The sequence below is a fragment of the Spermophilus citellus genome, assembly GCF_964194105.1.
Source record: "Spermophilus citellus genome assembly, chromosome: 1".
Lineage (NCBI taxonomy): Eukaryota > Metazoa > Chordata > Mammalia > Rodentia > Sciuridae > Spermophilus > Spermophilus citellus.
Genome location: NC_138182.1, coordinates 244315620 through 244331503, shown reverse-complemented (window position 1 = coordinate 244331503; position 15884 = coordinate 244315620). Strand labels below are relative to the sequence as shown.

At 32.4% G+C, this 15884-nt stretch overlaps 1 protein-coding gene across 5 annotated transcripts in view; it reads left to right on the top strand.

The window, feature by feature from the left end:
• Window positions 1-15884, top strand: part of DDX4 (DEAD-box helicase 4) — a gene marked incomplete at both ends in the record, with an annotated part of 51943 nt that overhangs the window by 24285 nt on the left and 11774 nt on the right. For 4 of the 5 annotated variants that reach the window (XM_081309124.1, XM_081309123.1, XM_081309122.1 and 1 more), the window contains 9 exons: window positions 5548-5649; window positions 6609-6689; window positions 7183-7230; window positions 9135-9182; window positions 9454-9501; window positions 9696-9838; window positions 10459-10611; window positions 11779-11933; window positions 14698-14827. In XM_081309124.1, coding sequence (XP_081165250.1) covers window positions 5548-5649; window positions 6609-6689; window positions 7183-7230; window positions 9135-9182; window positions 9454-9501; window positions 9696-9838; window positions 10459-10611; window positions 11779-11933; window positions 14698-14827 — 908 coding nt within the window. The remainder of the gene's footprint in view (window positions 1-5547; window positions 5650-6608; window positions 6690-7182; window positions 7231-9134; window positions 9183-9453; window positions 9502-9695; window positions 9839-10458; window positions 10612-11778; window positions 11934-14697; window positions 14828-15884) is intronic. The other variant, XM_081309125.1, reaches the window with a different exon arrangement.

The window sequence follows — 15884 nt, the reverse complement described above, 5'->3', positions numbered from 1 at the left end:
TTGGGTTATTCTTAGTCCTTTGCAATTTCCATTTGATATAATCAACTTATTCATTTTTAGAAAAAAAAAACTTGGTTTGGACTACTGTAATAAAATATTTCAAAATGGCAATTTATAAGTGACATAAATTTATTTCTCACAGTTTGGTAGGCTGAGAAGTCTAAGATCTAGGCACCAGCAGATTTGATGCCTGGTGAGGACTCATTTCCTGTGTTCATAGATTGTGCATTCTCATTCTCTATGTCTTTGCTTGATGAAAGGGACACAACGGCTCTTTGGGGCTTTTTTTTTTTTTTTTTTTAAGAACATTAATCCTGTTCATATGGGCTGAGCCCTCAAGACCTAATCACTTCTCTAAAGACCCCTACCTTCTGTCTCATCACCTTGGGAATTAGGATTTGAATGTGAATTTTGGAGGGACACAGCCATTCAAACCTTAGTAAAAACTTAATGGCATTTTTTTGGGGGGATTGCATTGAATCTGTAGATTAATTTGAGGAGAATTAGTTTTTTTGCTATTGTCTTTCAGTCTGTGAATTTACCCATTTATTTAGGTCTTTAATGTTTTCTAACCATATTTTGTAGTTTTCACTGCTGAGTCCTCATACATGTTCCTGTACTTGAGTTTTTGATATTTTGTGATGCATATAATTTTTATTGAGCTAACACTTCGTATAACATTAAGCATTTTTAATTAAAAAATTTATATATATATTTTTAGTTGTAGCTGGACACAATATATTTATTTATTTTTATGTAGTGCTGAGGATCGAACCCAGTGCCTCTCACATGCTGGGTAAGCACTCTGCTGCTGAACCACAACCCTAGCCCCTAACATTCACCATTTTAAAGTGTACACCTCAATAGTTTTAAATACATTCATTCTGTTGTGAAACTATTTTCACTATTTCCAGAACATTTTTTTCTCCCCCAAAAGAAATCTTATACAGGTTAGCGCTTAATCCCATTTGCCCCTCTCCCCATATCTTCTAGTCTACTTCCTGTGGATTTGCTGATTCTAGATATTTCATGTAGATGAAATAATTCAGTATGTGGTCTTGTGTGTCTGGCACACAAGTTTGCTTGGCATAATATTTTCAAGATTTATCCATGGTGAAGTAGATGATAATACTTATTCTTTTTAATGGCTGAATAATATTCCTGTATGGATATATCACATTTTGTTTATTCTTCAGTGAAGACATTTGGGTTGCTTCCATGACTAATATTGCTATAAACACTTATGTACAAGTTTTTATATGAACACGTGGTAACTTTTGTGTTTAACTTTTTAATGAAAAAATTCAATTGTTCCAGCAATTCAAATTGTTTTCCGTAGCAGTTGCATCATTTTACATTCCCACTCTCAATGTATGAGGGTTCCAGTTTTTCCACACCCTTACCAATACTAATTGTGGTGGTTATGATTTGCTTTTTATGGTGACTGTAATGTGGAGCAGTTTTCCAGTGTGTTTATTGGACATTTGTGAATCTTTGGAGAAATGCCTGTTCAGATCATTTTAACAATTGGGTAATTTTATTTTTTTTTTTGGTGTTCTGAGATTATGTACATATTCTCAATATGAGTGTCATCGGATACATGGTTTGCAGATATTTTCTCTCCTTTTGGGTTGTCTTCATCATCTTGTTGTATTTTCTGAAGCCCAGAAGTTGACATTCTTTGCAGTCTAATTTATCTTTTTTTTTTCCCCTTTTGTTGCTTGTGCTTTGAGGTGTCATCTAGAAACTGTTGCCTAATCTGAGGTGTCAGATTTTTGCCTATGTTTCTTTCCAAAATTTTGTAGTTGTAACTCTTATCTTTGATCCATTTTGAGTTCATTTTCATTTATAGTGTGAAGTTGGATGTGATTATTTTGCCTGTGGATATCCAGTTTTCTCAGCATCATTTATTGCTCTTATATAGATGTGTCTAGGTGCCAATCTGTTTTGGTTTATCTTCCTTTGAGTTGAGCTTCTTGGGTATGTAGATTGATATAATTAGATTTGGAAAAATTTTAGTTGTTGTTTTTGTGAAACCATAATAGAATCTTGCCATTTAACTATTTTAAAGTGTACAGTTTGTGACATTACGTACATTCCAGTGTGTGCAACCATTACCATTTCATCACCCAAAGAGAAACTCTGTATCCGGTAGGCAGTTAACTCCCCATACCCAATCTCTGGTAGCCTCTATTCTACATTCTTATAAAATTTGCTTGTTCTAGATATTTCTTACAAGTGGAATTATACATTATTTGTCCTGTTGTGTATAACGTATTTCATTTAGTTCCATATTTTCAATGTTTATTCAGGTTGTTGCATGTATCAGAGTTACATTCCTTTTTATGGTGAAATAATATTCCATTTTACATCTTTACCATATTTTGTTTATCCATTCATCTGTTGATGGACACTTGCATTGTTTTCTGTTTTTGGTCATTGAGAAAATAATATTGAACATTCATCTATTTGAATCCCTGTTTTTAAGTCTTTTGGTTATGTAACTTAGAGGTGGAGTTGCCAAGAAATGGGACCAGGGTAAGTTAAAATGCTACAAAATTTCCTTTTTTTTTCCCTAAATGTTCCCTGAATTGTTGCAAACCTTTGATTCATTATTAGAGTTGGAAAAAATTCCGAAGTTTTTGTTCATTTTTTTCTTGCCTTTTTGGAGTAGTCAAAATCTGGAGTTGCTTTGTTCATTGATGTTAGTAGTGGTGCATATTACACCACATTTTTCCATTTTATTTGTTTGATAGTGTATAAAAACAATTGAATTTTATATATCACAGGTTTATATATTGACCTCATTAAATAAATTTATGGTAAGTACTTTTCTTAAATATGTTCATATTTCTTTTAACCAGACATTTTTTTTCTGAAGATTGTTACCAAATATCTTCTGGAATTATAAGAGATTGTCAGTGGTCCCTTATAAAATGCAGAATACGGGCTGGGGTTGTGGCTCAGTGGTAGACTGCTTGCCTAGCGTGTGTGAAGCACTGGGTTTGATTCTCAGTACCACATACAAATAAATAAAATAAAGGTCCATCAACAACTTAAGAGTATACCTCCAGACGGACTCCTGTTACTTTAAAAAATATGTTAATATCTAATGGGGGTGTAACAGTGATAGAATATCTACCTGGCATGTAGGAGGCTCTGGGTTTGATCTGCAGCACTGCTCCTCCAACAATTGGTGTTATTTTATGAAAATGGCATTAAAAGTGGTTAATTTCAAAATATTTCAATGATGCAGAATGGTAAAGAATATTTTATTACAAACATTTTGTATGTTACTACCCAGATTTAAAAAATATTATGTCATATTTTTTTCAAAGCCATTAAAAATTAGAATTGTTAGCATAAAGGATGGTTTAACTTTACATTTTATGTTGATATCTTCCCAGATATAATGTATTTTGATATATATTATATATACTTCCTATCTGTATTTTTATATAAGGTTAAAAATATGCCTATGTTTTATGACATCTTTATTCATAATTTTTCAGATTTTTGTGTTGAAAGTGTGGCTATAGTTCATTTATTTTTTGGGGTACAAGGGATTGAACTCAGGGGCACTTGGCCACTGAGCCACATCTACAGCCCTATTTTATATTTTATTTAGAGACAGGGTCTCACTGAGTTGCTTAGCATCTCACCTTTGCTGAGGCTGGCTTTGAATTTGTGATCTGCCTGCCTCAGCCTCCCAAGCTGATGGGAGGCGTGGGCCATCTCACCTTGCCTAGTTCATTTATTTTTAACTTTGTATCTTATTCTTCCTTTCATCCTATTTATTTCAACAAGGATAATTTTTAAGATTATGTAGGATACAGGGAGTTTCTGCCTTCCCTGAAAACAAGGCTGTGCAGAATTGATTCTATGTAATACTCATGTTGTTTTCATCTCTAGTTATTAGTCTTATTATATAACTCAGAATAGGCTTAAACTCTGAAGGGAAAGAGCATATTTCTTTAAATGTGTGAGTTTTTTCTCTATGGGGGTATTAAGATATATATATATATATATATATATATATATATATATATATATATATATATATATATGAAAGATGTTGAGGCATTACACTGGCTAAGACAGGGAAGGTAGATTTAAAAGGACTCATTTTGTATTTACAAAAAAAAGAGTAGTCATTAAAATAAAAAACAGTGGATGGGTTGGACAGATTAAACAGATGAATATTCAAATCAAAAAAGTTGAGGAAATTTCTCACTTGTAAATGGAAAATGTGAAAGTACTTAACAAATATGGAAGATAAAATATAAATTGTTCAACCTAAGTGGTTTTCATTTTATTATATTTTAAAATTTTATATGTATATTTTATACTCTTACAAAGTAACTTATACCTTAAAAAACAGAATCCAGAATATAAACTTTTTTTAAAATTCAGATATACCCTGACAAGCTTTCTTAAAAGATAATGGGAGCTGAGGTTGTGGCTCACTGGTAGAGTCTTGCCTGGCATGCGTGAGGCACTGGGTTGAATCCCTAGCACTGCATAAAAATAAACAAATAAATAAATGTATTGTGTCTATCTACAACTAAAATAATAATAATAATGGCACAGGGCTGGGGTTGTGGCCCAGTGGTAGAGCACTTACCTCACGCATGTGAGGCATTGAGTTTGATCCTCAGCACCACATAAAATAAATAAATAAATAAAAATAAAGGCATTGTGTCTTATCTACAACTTAAAAAATTAAAAACTATAATAGCACAAATAAGTAATTTAGAATATAAAAGCAACTTGATATATACTGTTGACAGATTGAGGAGTGTAAGGTTTGGGTGATGCAGAACTGTGAATCTACTTTTAATTATTTCTGTCATTTTTAAATAGGCTATTAAAACATGCACAATCTGCTGTCAATAAGTAGCATGTATAGGACTTACACTTTTATTGAGCATCCTCTTTAGGTGTAAATAGTTGCAAATGCATAAACGAAACATTTTCAATTTCTTTATTTCCTGTCTAGTTGACACTTTGGTTTAGAATTGATCTGGTTTTGCCTTAGGTAGAATCAAATTTTACTTGAACTGTTAACTAGTTCTGTTGGTTTTTAGTTAAATTAAAAATGAATTGCGTAACAGGAATTGAGATTTTATATGTGTCTACTTGTCTGTACTTTGATTAAGGTATTTGTCTATTGGGAGTAAATATAAGCCTATGATTAATTAATCCTTTTGTAGGTTGTAGAAGTTCAGTTAATGGTTCATTTGTGGCAACTTTCAGTGTTTTAAGTGACAAGTTTTTCTTTTACTCGTATTTAGTTTTGTTCCTCAAAGCCAGCAGTGGGTTTTTCTCTTCATAGCCATATCTATTTATATTAGTAAAGTCTTTACATTTATGATCAATTCTGGCTTTTCTTTTTTTCTTTTTCTTCCATTAATGTCTTAAAGAGTATTTACTTAATGCTATTGAATTATGCAAAACAAATCTGGTCATCATGTCCCCAAGATTTCTTTGTTATTATTGTTTTGTGTTGTTCTTGTGTGTGTGTGTGTGTGTGTTTTAATATTATAGGCTATCAAGATGGAAACGATTCGGAAGCTTCAGGGCCATCCAGAAGAGGTGGAAGAGGTAGTTTCCGAGGTTGCCGTGGAGGATTTGGTTTAGGAAGACCAAGTTAGTAGTGGATTGCAAATGGTGTGATTCATTTGTTAAGAAGGAAATGATTTTAAAAAAATCACATAAAGTTGTTATGAGGATTAAATGAAAATATTTTAGAACAGTGGCTTATATAAATTAATCACCCATATCATATAACATCATTTTTAGATACAATTACATATTGGTTAAATTAGAATATATGAATTTTTTCAGAAGTTTTATGTGACTTAGTTTTTTAGTATTGCATTTTGTTAAGTTTTTTAGGGCCTTGGTAATATGGCTTACCTTTTCAGTGGGTGGCCTTCTGTATGGCTCTACAGTTCAACATATGTGGCTTCAACCAATGTGGCTTTCTACCTTAAAATTCCTCCAGCCATAATTTCTTAGAGCTAAGGTGCTATCTTCATAAATGACTGTTGGAATATATGTGTCTCCTAATAGTAGATTATAGATTAGTGGTTTTGGAAGCTAAAAACATCAAATATTTGCAATTATGATTTAATAAATGTGAAGCAGATTAGTAAATTGTCCTACTTTTTAAAAAACAAACAAAAAACAAGCAAAAGGTCTGTACAGGGCTGGTTAAGATTAGATTTGGCAACGGTGGGAGTAGGGATGCTGTGCTGGAGAATAAGCAGTGAAATGATGCAGTGTGAAGTTTCTGAGGGCACTAACAGTGCTACTTTTGGCAGGAGATTTATCTTTTGCTTATATTTTGAGATAGCATTGGCCCTAACTTATTTTATAAAAAAAGTTTAAAATAAAATGTTTTCAAAACAGTAATTTGTAATTGAAGGATATAATTTATAGAGAAATCCTTTCTGTAATACTTTGAAAAATACTCATTTTGATTCTTGTTAAACATTTTAGCCCATATATTTTAATTTCTGATACCATAACTTGACCCTTTTCCTCTTTACTAAATGATTAAAAACTTCTTAAAATTAATATAATTATATTTTCTCCAAATCAAGGTAATGAATATGACCAAGATGAGGGGACACAGAGGACTGGTAGCCTTTTTGGTTCTAGAAGACCAGCATTAAGTGGTGCAGGTAAGAAATAAAACATATTACTCAATACTAATCATATATGCCCTTAGCACTATTATTAGTAAATATAATATACATATTTATACTAGGTTGGTTCCTGATTTTCTCTGTTTTAGATCTTTAGGCAAAAATACATGAATTTTTGCCTTCACTATAAAATATGTGCACTGTAAATTATTTCTTTTACATTATATTAAAAGATTTATTTCTTGTAATTTGAAATGTGAATTATACCTTGATGTTTGGCTTGGTTTCAAAAAAAAGTTTTTAAGTTAGGGGAAAATAATTTGTATGATTTGAAGAAAAAAAATGAAAAGAATTATTGATGAAAATGTTCATATGAAAGTAAGGCTTAAATTCAATCTAGAGAAAAGAGGGTTAAGGGTTGGGGAACCCTAAGTAGTTACAGTGTATTGAACAGAAATAGCAATATAGTGGATGTGCTTGAGTGGGAGCTGTATTTTCTCTAAATATTCTTCAAAACGATGCCTTACAGGTAATGGTGACACTTACCAAAGCAGAAGTGGCAGTGGAAGTGGTCGAGGTAGGTTCTTATTTGGTTTACCTGACAAAGGTTAAAATTTTTGTAATCTAAAGTTTTGGTTTAAAGTAACTATTAATACTTCTGTACACTGTGAAGAGTATAAATTTACAAAGCCTGTACTGGAGAGTTCCTTAATATGTATAGGATATTTTCTTTCTGATTTAGCAATTCCTTATATAGGACTTAAGTACTATAGATATGTTTATAAATACTCATACAAGGACATTCATTGAGTCTTCATTTATACTAAATAAAAACTGAAAATCACCCAAAATTCATCAATAAATAATTGTTGAAATATAACTATAAGATAGGGTGTGCAGATGTTAAATATTCAGATATATTCATATATATAAATCATTATTAAAATATGCTTTTCTTATGGAATAAATATTTTATTTGGTCTAAGGGGTAGAGCCGGTGTATACAATTTCTTATGCTGAAGATTTTTTTCAGGGTATAGTTATGTAAATGTCATATAAAAATAAAAATGGTTTTCAGATTAATAAATCAGTAAAACTTGTTTAATGTATTGAAAGATTATCAGTAGTCATTATTAGTCTGAGAACAAAGTGACCCCTCTACCAGCCTCTTGGATTCCTCAATGTAGATAAAGATCTTCCACAAATATACCCATCTTATGTGAAGGAAAGACCTTACACAAGACTGTGGACATAAAGAAAAAGGAAATAGAGAGCTCATTTTTTTTTTTTTTAAAGTCATAGCTGATTAGCTTTTGAATCTAATGCAGTCATAATACCTAAAAGTGGCACAGTAGATGAGTAGTTAACTAAAAATCAGGAAGGTCACTTACAGAAAAGAATTAATAAGCCTGACTGCTCTTTAAAATCCATCAATTCGTGAAACTGTCTTGCTTACAAGGTTGGTTTTTGGCACATGTTGATTAATTAGGGTTATTCAGAGAGACAGAACCAACAAGAGATGGATGTATGGATGAGAATTTATTAGGGAGATTGGTTCTTGTGATTATTGGAAATAGAGAAGTGGCCACCTCCAAGCTGATAATGTGACTCAGTCCAAGTCGAAAAGCCTCAGAATTTGGGTGGGGGGGCTTCTGATGCAAATCCTGGAACCCAAAGGCTGGAGAACCTAGACTTCTGATAACTAGGGGTAGAAGAAGGGTGGCCATATTTAGCCTTTCCTTTGCTTTTTTGTTCTTTCTGGGCTCTCTGCAAATTGGATGGTGCCTGACCACTTTGGCTGAATGGAGAATCTTTCTTTGTGTCACTTATTTAGATGCCAGTTTATTCTAGAAACACTGTTATAGTCATACCCAGAAACAGCACAAGGTAGCATAGTCTCATCTGTATAAAATCACGATTTTTTTAAAATATATTTTTTAGTTGTCATTGGAACTTTATTTATATGCAGTATTGAGAATGAACCCAGTGCCTCACACATGCTAGGCAAGCACTCTACCACTGAGGTACAACCCCAGCCCCTAAAATCAGCATCTTGAATACTAAGGAAACATAAAATGTATAATGTGCTTTATTACTGAACCCCAATATTTTATTTCACTTTTTTTGTTGTTATTATTACTGGGGATTGAACTCAAGGGCACTTGGCCACTGAGCCACATCCCCCAGCCCTATTTTGTATTTTATTTAGAGACAGGGTCTTATGAGTTGCTTAGCACCTTGCTTTTGATGAGGTGGCTTTGAACTTGTGGTCCTCCTGCCTCAGCCTTCGGAGCTGCTGGTATTACAGGCATGTGCTTAATATTTTATTTCTCTTAATTGTCTCTAGTGATATTTGTGAGAAGGGGCTTTATAGATACCTGTTCATTTTCAGAATTTGTCCTTTTTGTGGACAAGCACTGAAAGTAAAGATGCACATAGCTTTCCATCTTGACCAGTTGTCACTATTAATTTCTTTAACAGGTGGTTACAAAGGTTTAAATGAAGAAGTAATAACAGGCTCTGGAAAGAGTAAGTGTTATTTTAGATAAAGTATTTGATTTTAGGGCTGGGTGATGTGGCTCAAGCGGTAGTGTGCTCGCCTGGCATGCATGCGGCCCGTGTTCGATCCTCAGCACCACATATAAACAAAGATGTTGTGTCCGCCAAGAACTAAAAAATAAATATTAAAAAAAATTCTCTCTCTCTCTCTTTAAAAAAAAGTATTTGATTTTATAGTGAGATTTCTTTTATCTCCAAGTTTTTAAAAGTATTTCTCTCTCTTTTTATTTGATCCCTTAAGATTCTTGGAAGTCAGAAGCTGAAGGAGGAGAAAGTGGTGACATTCAAGGTATATTGATATTTGTGTGATTTGTACAAATGTAAAATGTTTAAAAGAGTCAAATTTTTAAAATTCTAACAGTGGAAACTTTAGTGATAAGCAGTATGATGTTCTACAGTATTTTGAACTTGATTTTTATCTGTTTCATTTAATTTTTTTCTTTTAGTCTGTATAATATAAATTGCATTTATTTGAATTTCTAGGCCCAAAAGTGACCTACATACCCCCTCCTCCACCAGAAGATGAGGATTCCATCTTTGCACATTATCAGACAGGCATAAACTTTGACAAATATGATACTATTCTTGTAGAAGTGTCTGGACATGATGCACCACCAGCAATTCTGGTAAGTGTATTGTTTCTGTATTCTTATGTAGAAAACTTTGATTTAGAATTATGTGTTATATTTATTAAATTGATAATACAAAAATTCACTTTTAGTTTTTAATGTCTTTGGAAATTTAGAACCATGTCTATCTTCAGTAGAATTAATTGCTATGTCAAAACAGAGTGACATGGAAATTTTAAAAATTTCCATATCAGAATGGGAATTTTTAAAAATTTGCTAAAAAGGATACTTTTTCTAGAGATTCAATATTTTTGCATACTAAGTGTGTAGAGAAGTTTATCTTAGAGGAGTGAGTTTTTTTTTTAAAGACAGTTGGGGACGCCTCTATGTTCTATTAATTGTAGTAATGAGCCCTTGTTACTGATTAGTTTTTCATATCACACAGGTTTTTAAGGGAGCAGAAAAAGGTTTTAGAACCACTGTTTTTGGGTAAAGCTTCTAATGCTATTCAGTAATAATAAATAGGCTCTGAATGTTTACTTTTGAGTGGGGACGTATTGTTAACTTTAGTATTAAAAGTGGAATTAATAAAAATGGAAAACTGCTTCAAATGGAATACGTTTATGAATGACATATGTATGATATGGATTAATTCATTGCTTCTTTTTTCTTTTTAGACTTTTGAAGAAGCTAATCTTTGTCAGACATTGAATAACAACATTGCTAAAGCTGGTTATACTAAACTAACTCCTGTGCAAAAATATAGTATTCCTATTATACTGGCAGGACGAGATTTGATGGCTTGTGCTCAGACAGGGTCTGGGAAGACTGTAAGTCATTATCCCAAATGTGTTTTGCCCTTTATCCAAACTTTATTTTTTTTTTTTTGAACTTTGGTTCTTCTGAAATAGCTTGAATCTCTTTTGTTCAATAGAAGTTTTATAGGTAATTTCAGTGAACTATCATAAATATTCATGTTTTCATTTCTGATTTCTGGTTTTATATACGTCTAAAGGAGTTTTGAATTATTTCTAAGGTAGTGTTGCATTTCATGGGTGCTTAATGTATTTCTAAGTGTGTTCAACTCATTCTGGTACTTACCAGTATCTAAAACAAAAGGATTGAAGGTGAAGGCACCAGAGGTATAAAGCATTGTGAGAGACAGAAAATAATTTGTGATATCTGACATAATCTTGGAGTCAAAAGATAAAGAATGAGAAACAACTATATGCATTGTACTTGGTCCACAGTATAAATGACCTCAGGTCATTTCTAAAAGAAATAAGATGAGATCAGTTGATTTTAGGATTACTCTGGAAGGTTTATTTGTTAAATTGGGTGTCATGAGATGAGACTATTATTTCCAGGATTATAGAGTCCTGGTTCATACCATTTTAGTCTTAATCAGTCTCCACATCAGAATGGAAGGGAATATAGAAGCATTGTATAACATAGCAACTGATGAGTGACTTAAACATGGCTTTGGAGGTAGATTTTAGTCTTATTTGCTTAAACTATAACACAAAATTTCTCTTGTCCAGTGTAACTTTTCAGTAGGGTAATGTATGTAGTGATCCAAATGATAATTTTCAAATTTTTGCTCTGCCTATGGACCTCCTGATAATTTTTTGCTTCCCCCAAAGGAGTAATAACTGTTAGAATAACTGTTAAATGCAAGAATTTGGCATCAAATTACACCTACATTCCCCTTTATAAGTAAATTAATGTTGATCTGTGTACATATGGGTATGCTTATTTTCTTAAAAGATTGAAAAATATTTTGATGTGATGATTAATTTTATCAAATATTTTATGTTGTATAATATGAGCCTAGAGACCTAAATGTTAACTGGTTGACATTGTTGTCATTTCTCATCCCTAATTTAACAGCAAGATGGAAGAATAATCTTAATGGCTACAAGGGCATGAGGAATAGCTTTTTGTAGGGACAAAAGTGATGCACTATAAGTTTATAAATTAGGCAATTTAACTTCTAGGCAGCTTTTCTCTTGCCCATTTTGGCTCATATGATGCGTGATGGAATAACTGCCAGTCGTTTTAAAGAACTGCAGGAACCAGAGTGTATTATTGTAGCACCAACTCGAGAATTGATCAACCAAATTTATTTGGAAGCCAGAAAATTTTCTTTTGGGTAAGTATAATCCATAATGTCATTCAAAAAATAATTTTACTTAGAATTTTTTCTCACTGTTGGAAGGAATTCAGTAATAGCATTCTCATGCAATTTTTAGCATCACTTGATTGAAGTATATTTTTTATAATTTTACTTATGAAATTCTTATTTTTTAAAAGAAACATAACTATTTAAAATTAGTAATAGATGCAGGAAATAAGAAAATAGTGAAAATATTGGTCTATTGTGCTAGCTTTTAATGCATATTTAAAAATAAACTTGGTGAATAATTATTCTTTATAATTCCATAATGTGGAAAACTACTTTTGGATTATTAGACCTATTTTTTAATGATTTTTAAATTTTCATATGTATAGATTTTAATTATTTTGAAGCATTTAGTTTCTTTTTAACTTGGGGCTATTGTAAGTAAAATCATGACAAACATCTTGCTATATAAAGTTTTTTATTTTAATTAAAAAAATTTTTTTAATGAGATGAAGTCTTGCTATGTTTTCTATGAACTTGCACCTTAGCCTCCCAAGTAGCTGGGGCTACGGTCGTGTATCACTGTATCCAGCTAGTTTTTCTGTTTTAAGTATCTCTGTGAAATAGATTTATATCTATTTTAATACAACATAGTGTGAACTTACTTTAAAGCTTGCACTAATGTACACTTCTAAGAAGTATATGAGAGTCCAATTTCACTATACCCTTTGCCAATATTTATTATTGTATTATTTATTGCTGCCTAACAAGTTACTTTAAAAAAAATAGTTTTTTTAGGGGCATATTGGAGATTGGACTCAGGCACTTGACCACTGAGCCACATCCCCAGCCCTATTTTGTATTTTATTTAGACATAGGGTTTCAGAGTTGCATAGCACTTCACGGTTGCTGAGGCTGGTTTGAACTTGTGATCCTCCTGCTTCAGCCTCCCCAGCTACTGGGATTACAGGCATGTGCCACCATGCCGGGCAAAATATAGTTCTTAAAACAATAAACATTTACTATGTCACAGCTCTTTAGGGGTTAAGAATTGAGCTTTGCTGCTTGTGGTTTGGAATCTCTTTTGAGATTGCAGGCAGGGTGTCAGCCAGGAATCCAGAGACTTGACTGGACCATTTCCATAAGGCTACTTCATTTTCTTTAGGAATGGCAGCTGGCTTCTCCTGGATTGAGAGATTAACAAGAGAACAAGGAGGAGGCTGCAGTGGTTTCATGGAACAGTCTCAGGAGCCTCACACATGTCATTATGTTGTCGTCTATTATAAGGAACATTACACCAAGTCTCAGGACTGGTTATATAATTTACCAGAACCAATACAAATGAAAGGGCATGGCATTTTGTTCTTTAGTTATTACACATTTCAAAATAATAACAGCAGAACATTAAACCAAGCACAGAGCTCTTTTGAATTTGGGAACCAAGCACAGGGCTCTTTTGAGTTTGAGATCTTTTGTGACTACATTGGTTGCACACCCATGATGCCAACCTTACTCACACTTAAGGGGTCAGGGAGGAATTTTGAAGAATTTGTGTATGTATTAAAACTATTATAGGTATCTTCATTTTTTTCCATTTATTTGATTATTCTCAGATTGAAATTTTTTTTAAATGTTTAATAATTTTTTTTCTTTGTGAATTATCCATTATGTACAGGTTATCTATTGGAAAGAACATTTTTCTTTAGTGTTTTTTTTTAGAGCTTTCTATATAGAAATCATTATTTTATTTTGTATAAGTTTTATTTTAAATGAGAAAAGAAAATAGTGATCATTAAAATCACTTTAATTTAAAACTTGATAATCTTTTGGAAAAAGCTGATGTAGCTGCACACAGTGTGGTGCATGCCTGTAATTCTAATGGCTCGGGAGGCTGAATGAAACAGGAGGATCACAAGTTGAGGGCCAGTCTAGGCAACTGAGGAGGCCCTAAACAACTTAGTGAGAGCCTGTCTCAAAATAAAAACCCAAAGGACTGGAGATGTAGCTTAGTGGCACCCCTGGGTTAAATCTTTAGTACAGGAGGGGAATGGGGGGAGGTTCTCTCCATAAATAGTAGCATATTAAACTGTTGCCATCTGAGTTGTTTCTTTAACACAATGTATATTTGAGATAATTCTTAATCTAAAACTATAGCCCTTTTAAAGAATGCACTATTTCTTTGTCTTTATATTTTCAGTCTTTTGATACTACAAATAATGGTGGCAGTGAATATTATTGTACATTCATCTCTACCTATTTGTGGGAACATATCTGTACAGTTAATTTCTAGATTTGGATTTAGTGGGCCAAAGGACAAATTTTCAAACTTTAATATTAGAGACTAAAATTGTAAGAAGTTGTGTTAATTTACCATCAGTGCTGGTACCTAGGCTAACATGGTATTACCATACCTAAGGGAAAATGTTGTGTTAGTAGTCATTCATTTTCCTTTTCAAAATAATGTTGGAACTGTTAGAAAATGTTTCAAACGTATCTGTAGTTTTATGAATCATTTGTTAATGTCTTTGGAATGTTGAGGGTTTTTTTGTGAGAGTATGTTTAGGGAACAGAGTAATAGTGTTCTTCATTATTTTAATGAGCCCTTTGTCAGATAAGTTGAAAATTTTTTTCTGTTTGTCATTTATTTTCAACTTCTTCCTGGGCAGAATTTAAAAATTTTAAGGTCATTGAGTATATTCTTTTATCATTCATGGAAATTGATTAACATGTTATTAGAAACAAGCATCTAATTTTCAGATAACTAGAAAATGACATTTGGTTTTCTTGTCTCTAGCACTTGTGTAAGAGCTGTTGTTATATATGGTGGAACCCAGTTGGGGCATTCAATTCGACAAATTGTACAAGGCTGTAATATACTATGTGCTACTCCTGGAAGACTGATGGATATCATAGGTAAAGAAAAGGTAGGCGAGGTCTGGGGTTGTGGCTGAGTGGTAGAGCACTTTTGTAGTGTAAGCACTGGGTTCAATTCTTAGCATGTGCACACACACACACACACACACACATATAAATAAATAAAATAAAGGTCAATTAATAACTAAAAAATAAAAGGTAGGCCTTAGAAGGATAACAAAGTTGTGAAACTTCTAGCATTTTTTAGGGAAAAGGAAAGTAAATGGAAGATATATTTACTAGAGCACTGTTTATATGTTAAGCTCCACTAGATTCTTTGAATGTAATCTCATATAGTTCTCAAAATAATCTTAAGAGGGTATTTTTCAGTTTATGCTTGGGTAAACGAACTCAGTAAAATTAGATAATTTATTTTAGATCCCTCAGCTGTAATAAGTGATAGGGTTAGAATATGGGTCTGATTCCAGAATCCATATCTTATAAAACTTAGTGGGAGAAAAATGTAAGAAACAGTTTTATCTAGTTTAATGAGATAGTTTTTCTCCTGGGAAAAAACCCTTTGTGGCCTCAATCATTTTGTTTCCTGTTGAAGGATGTGTGCATATTAACCAGGATTATTTCTAAAATTTAAGAAGAGGTTTTAGGGCTATATACTCACTTAGGAATTCATATACCAAATTATTGCCTCTCAATCAACACTTTAAATTCACTTTAATGAACCTTAATTTTTTTAAGTTCTACTCAAAAGGGGTTACTTAAAACTTATCTTTCTGCATAAAAGCATCTTTCGGTGGATACATAAAGGTATCCAGAGAAAATCCACCTTAGATCCTCATTGTCTTCATAGTAGTACTTGTATTTTTGCAGATATATTCTATTTATACCAATAAATGTTGTTCTTGTTATGCAAAGATAAGAGAAGTTTCCAACTTGTTCCTGAGTGATTAGAGAAGGGAGAATTTATTAAGGATTTTAAAGAGATTAGAAAAAGATTGGCAGTTAGAAGATATTTATATATGTTGTGTTAGACTTTTATTACATTAAGGAGTCTTTATTAGATAATTTGGTCTACATCTGTGCTGTCCAGTACAATAAATCATTAAGCCA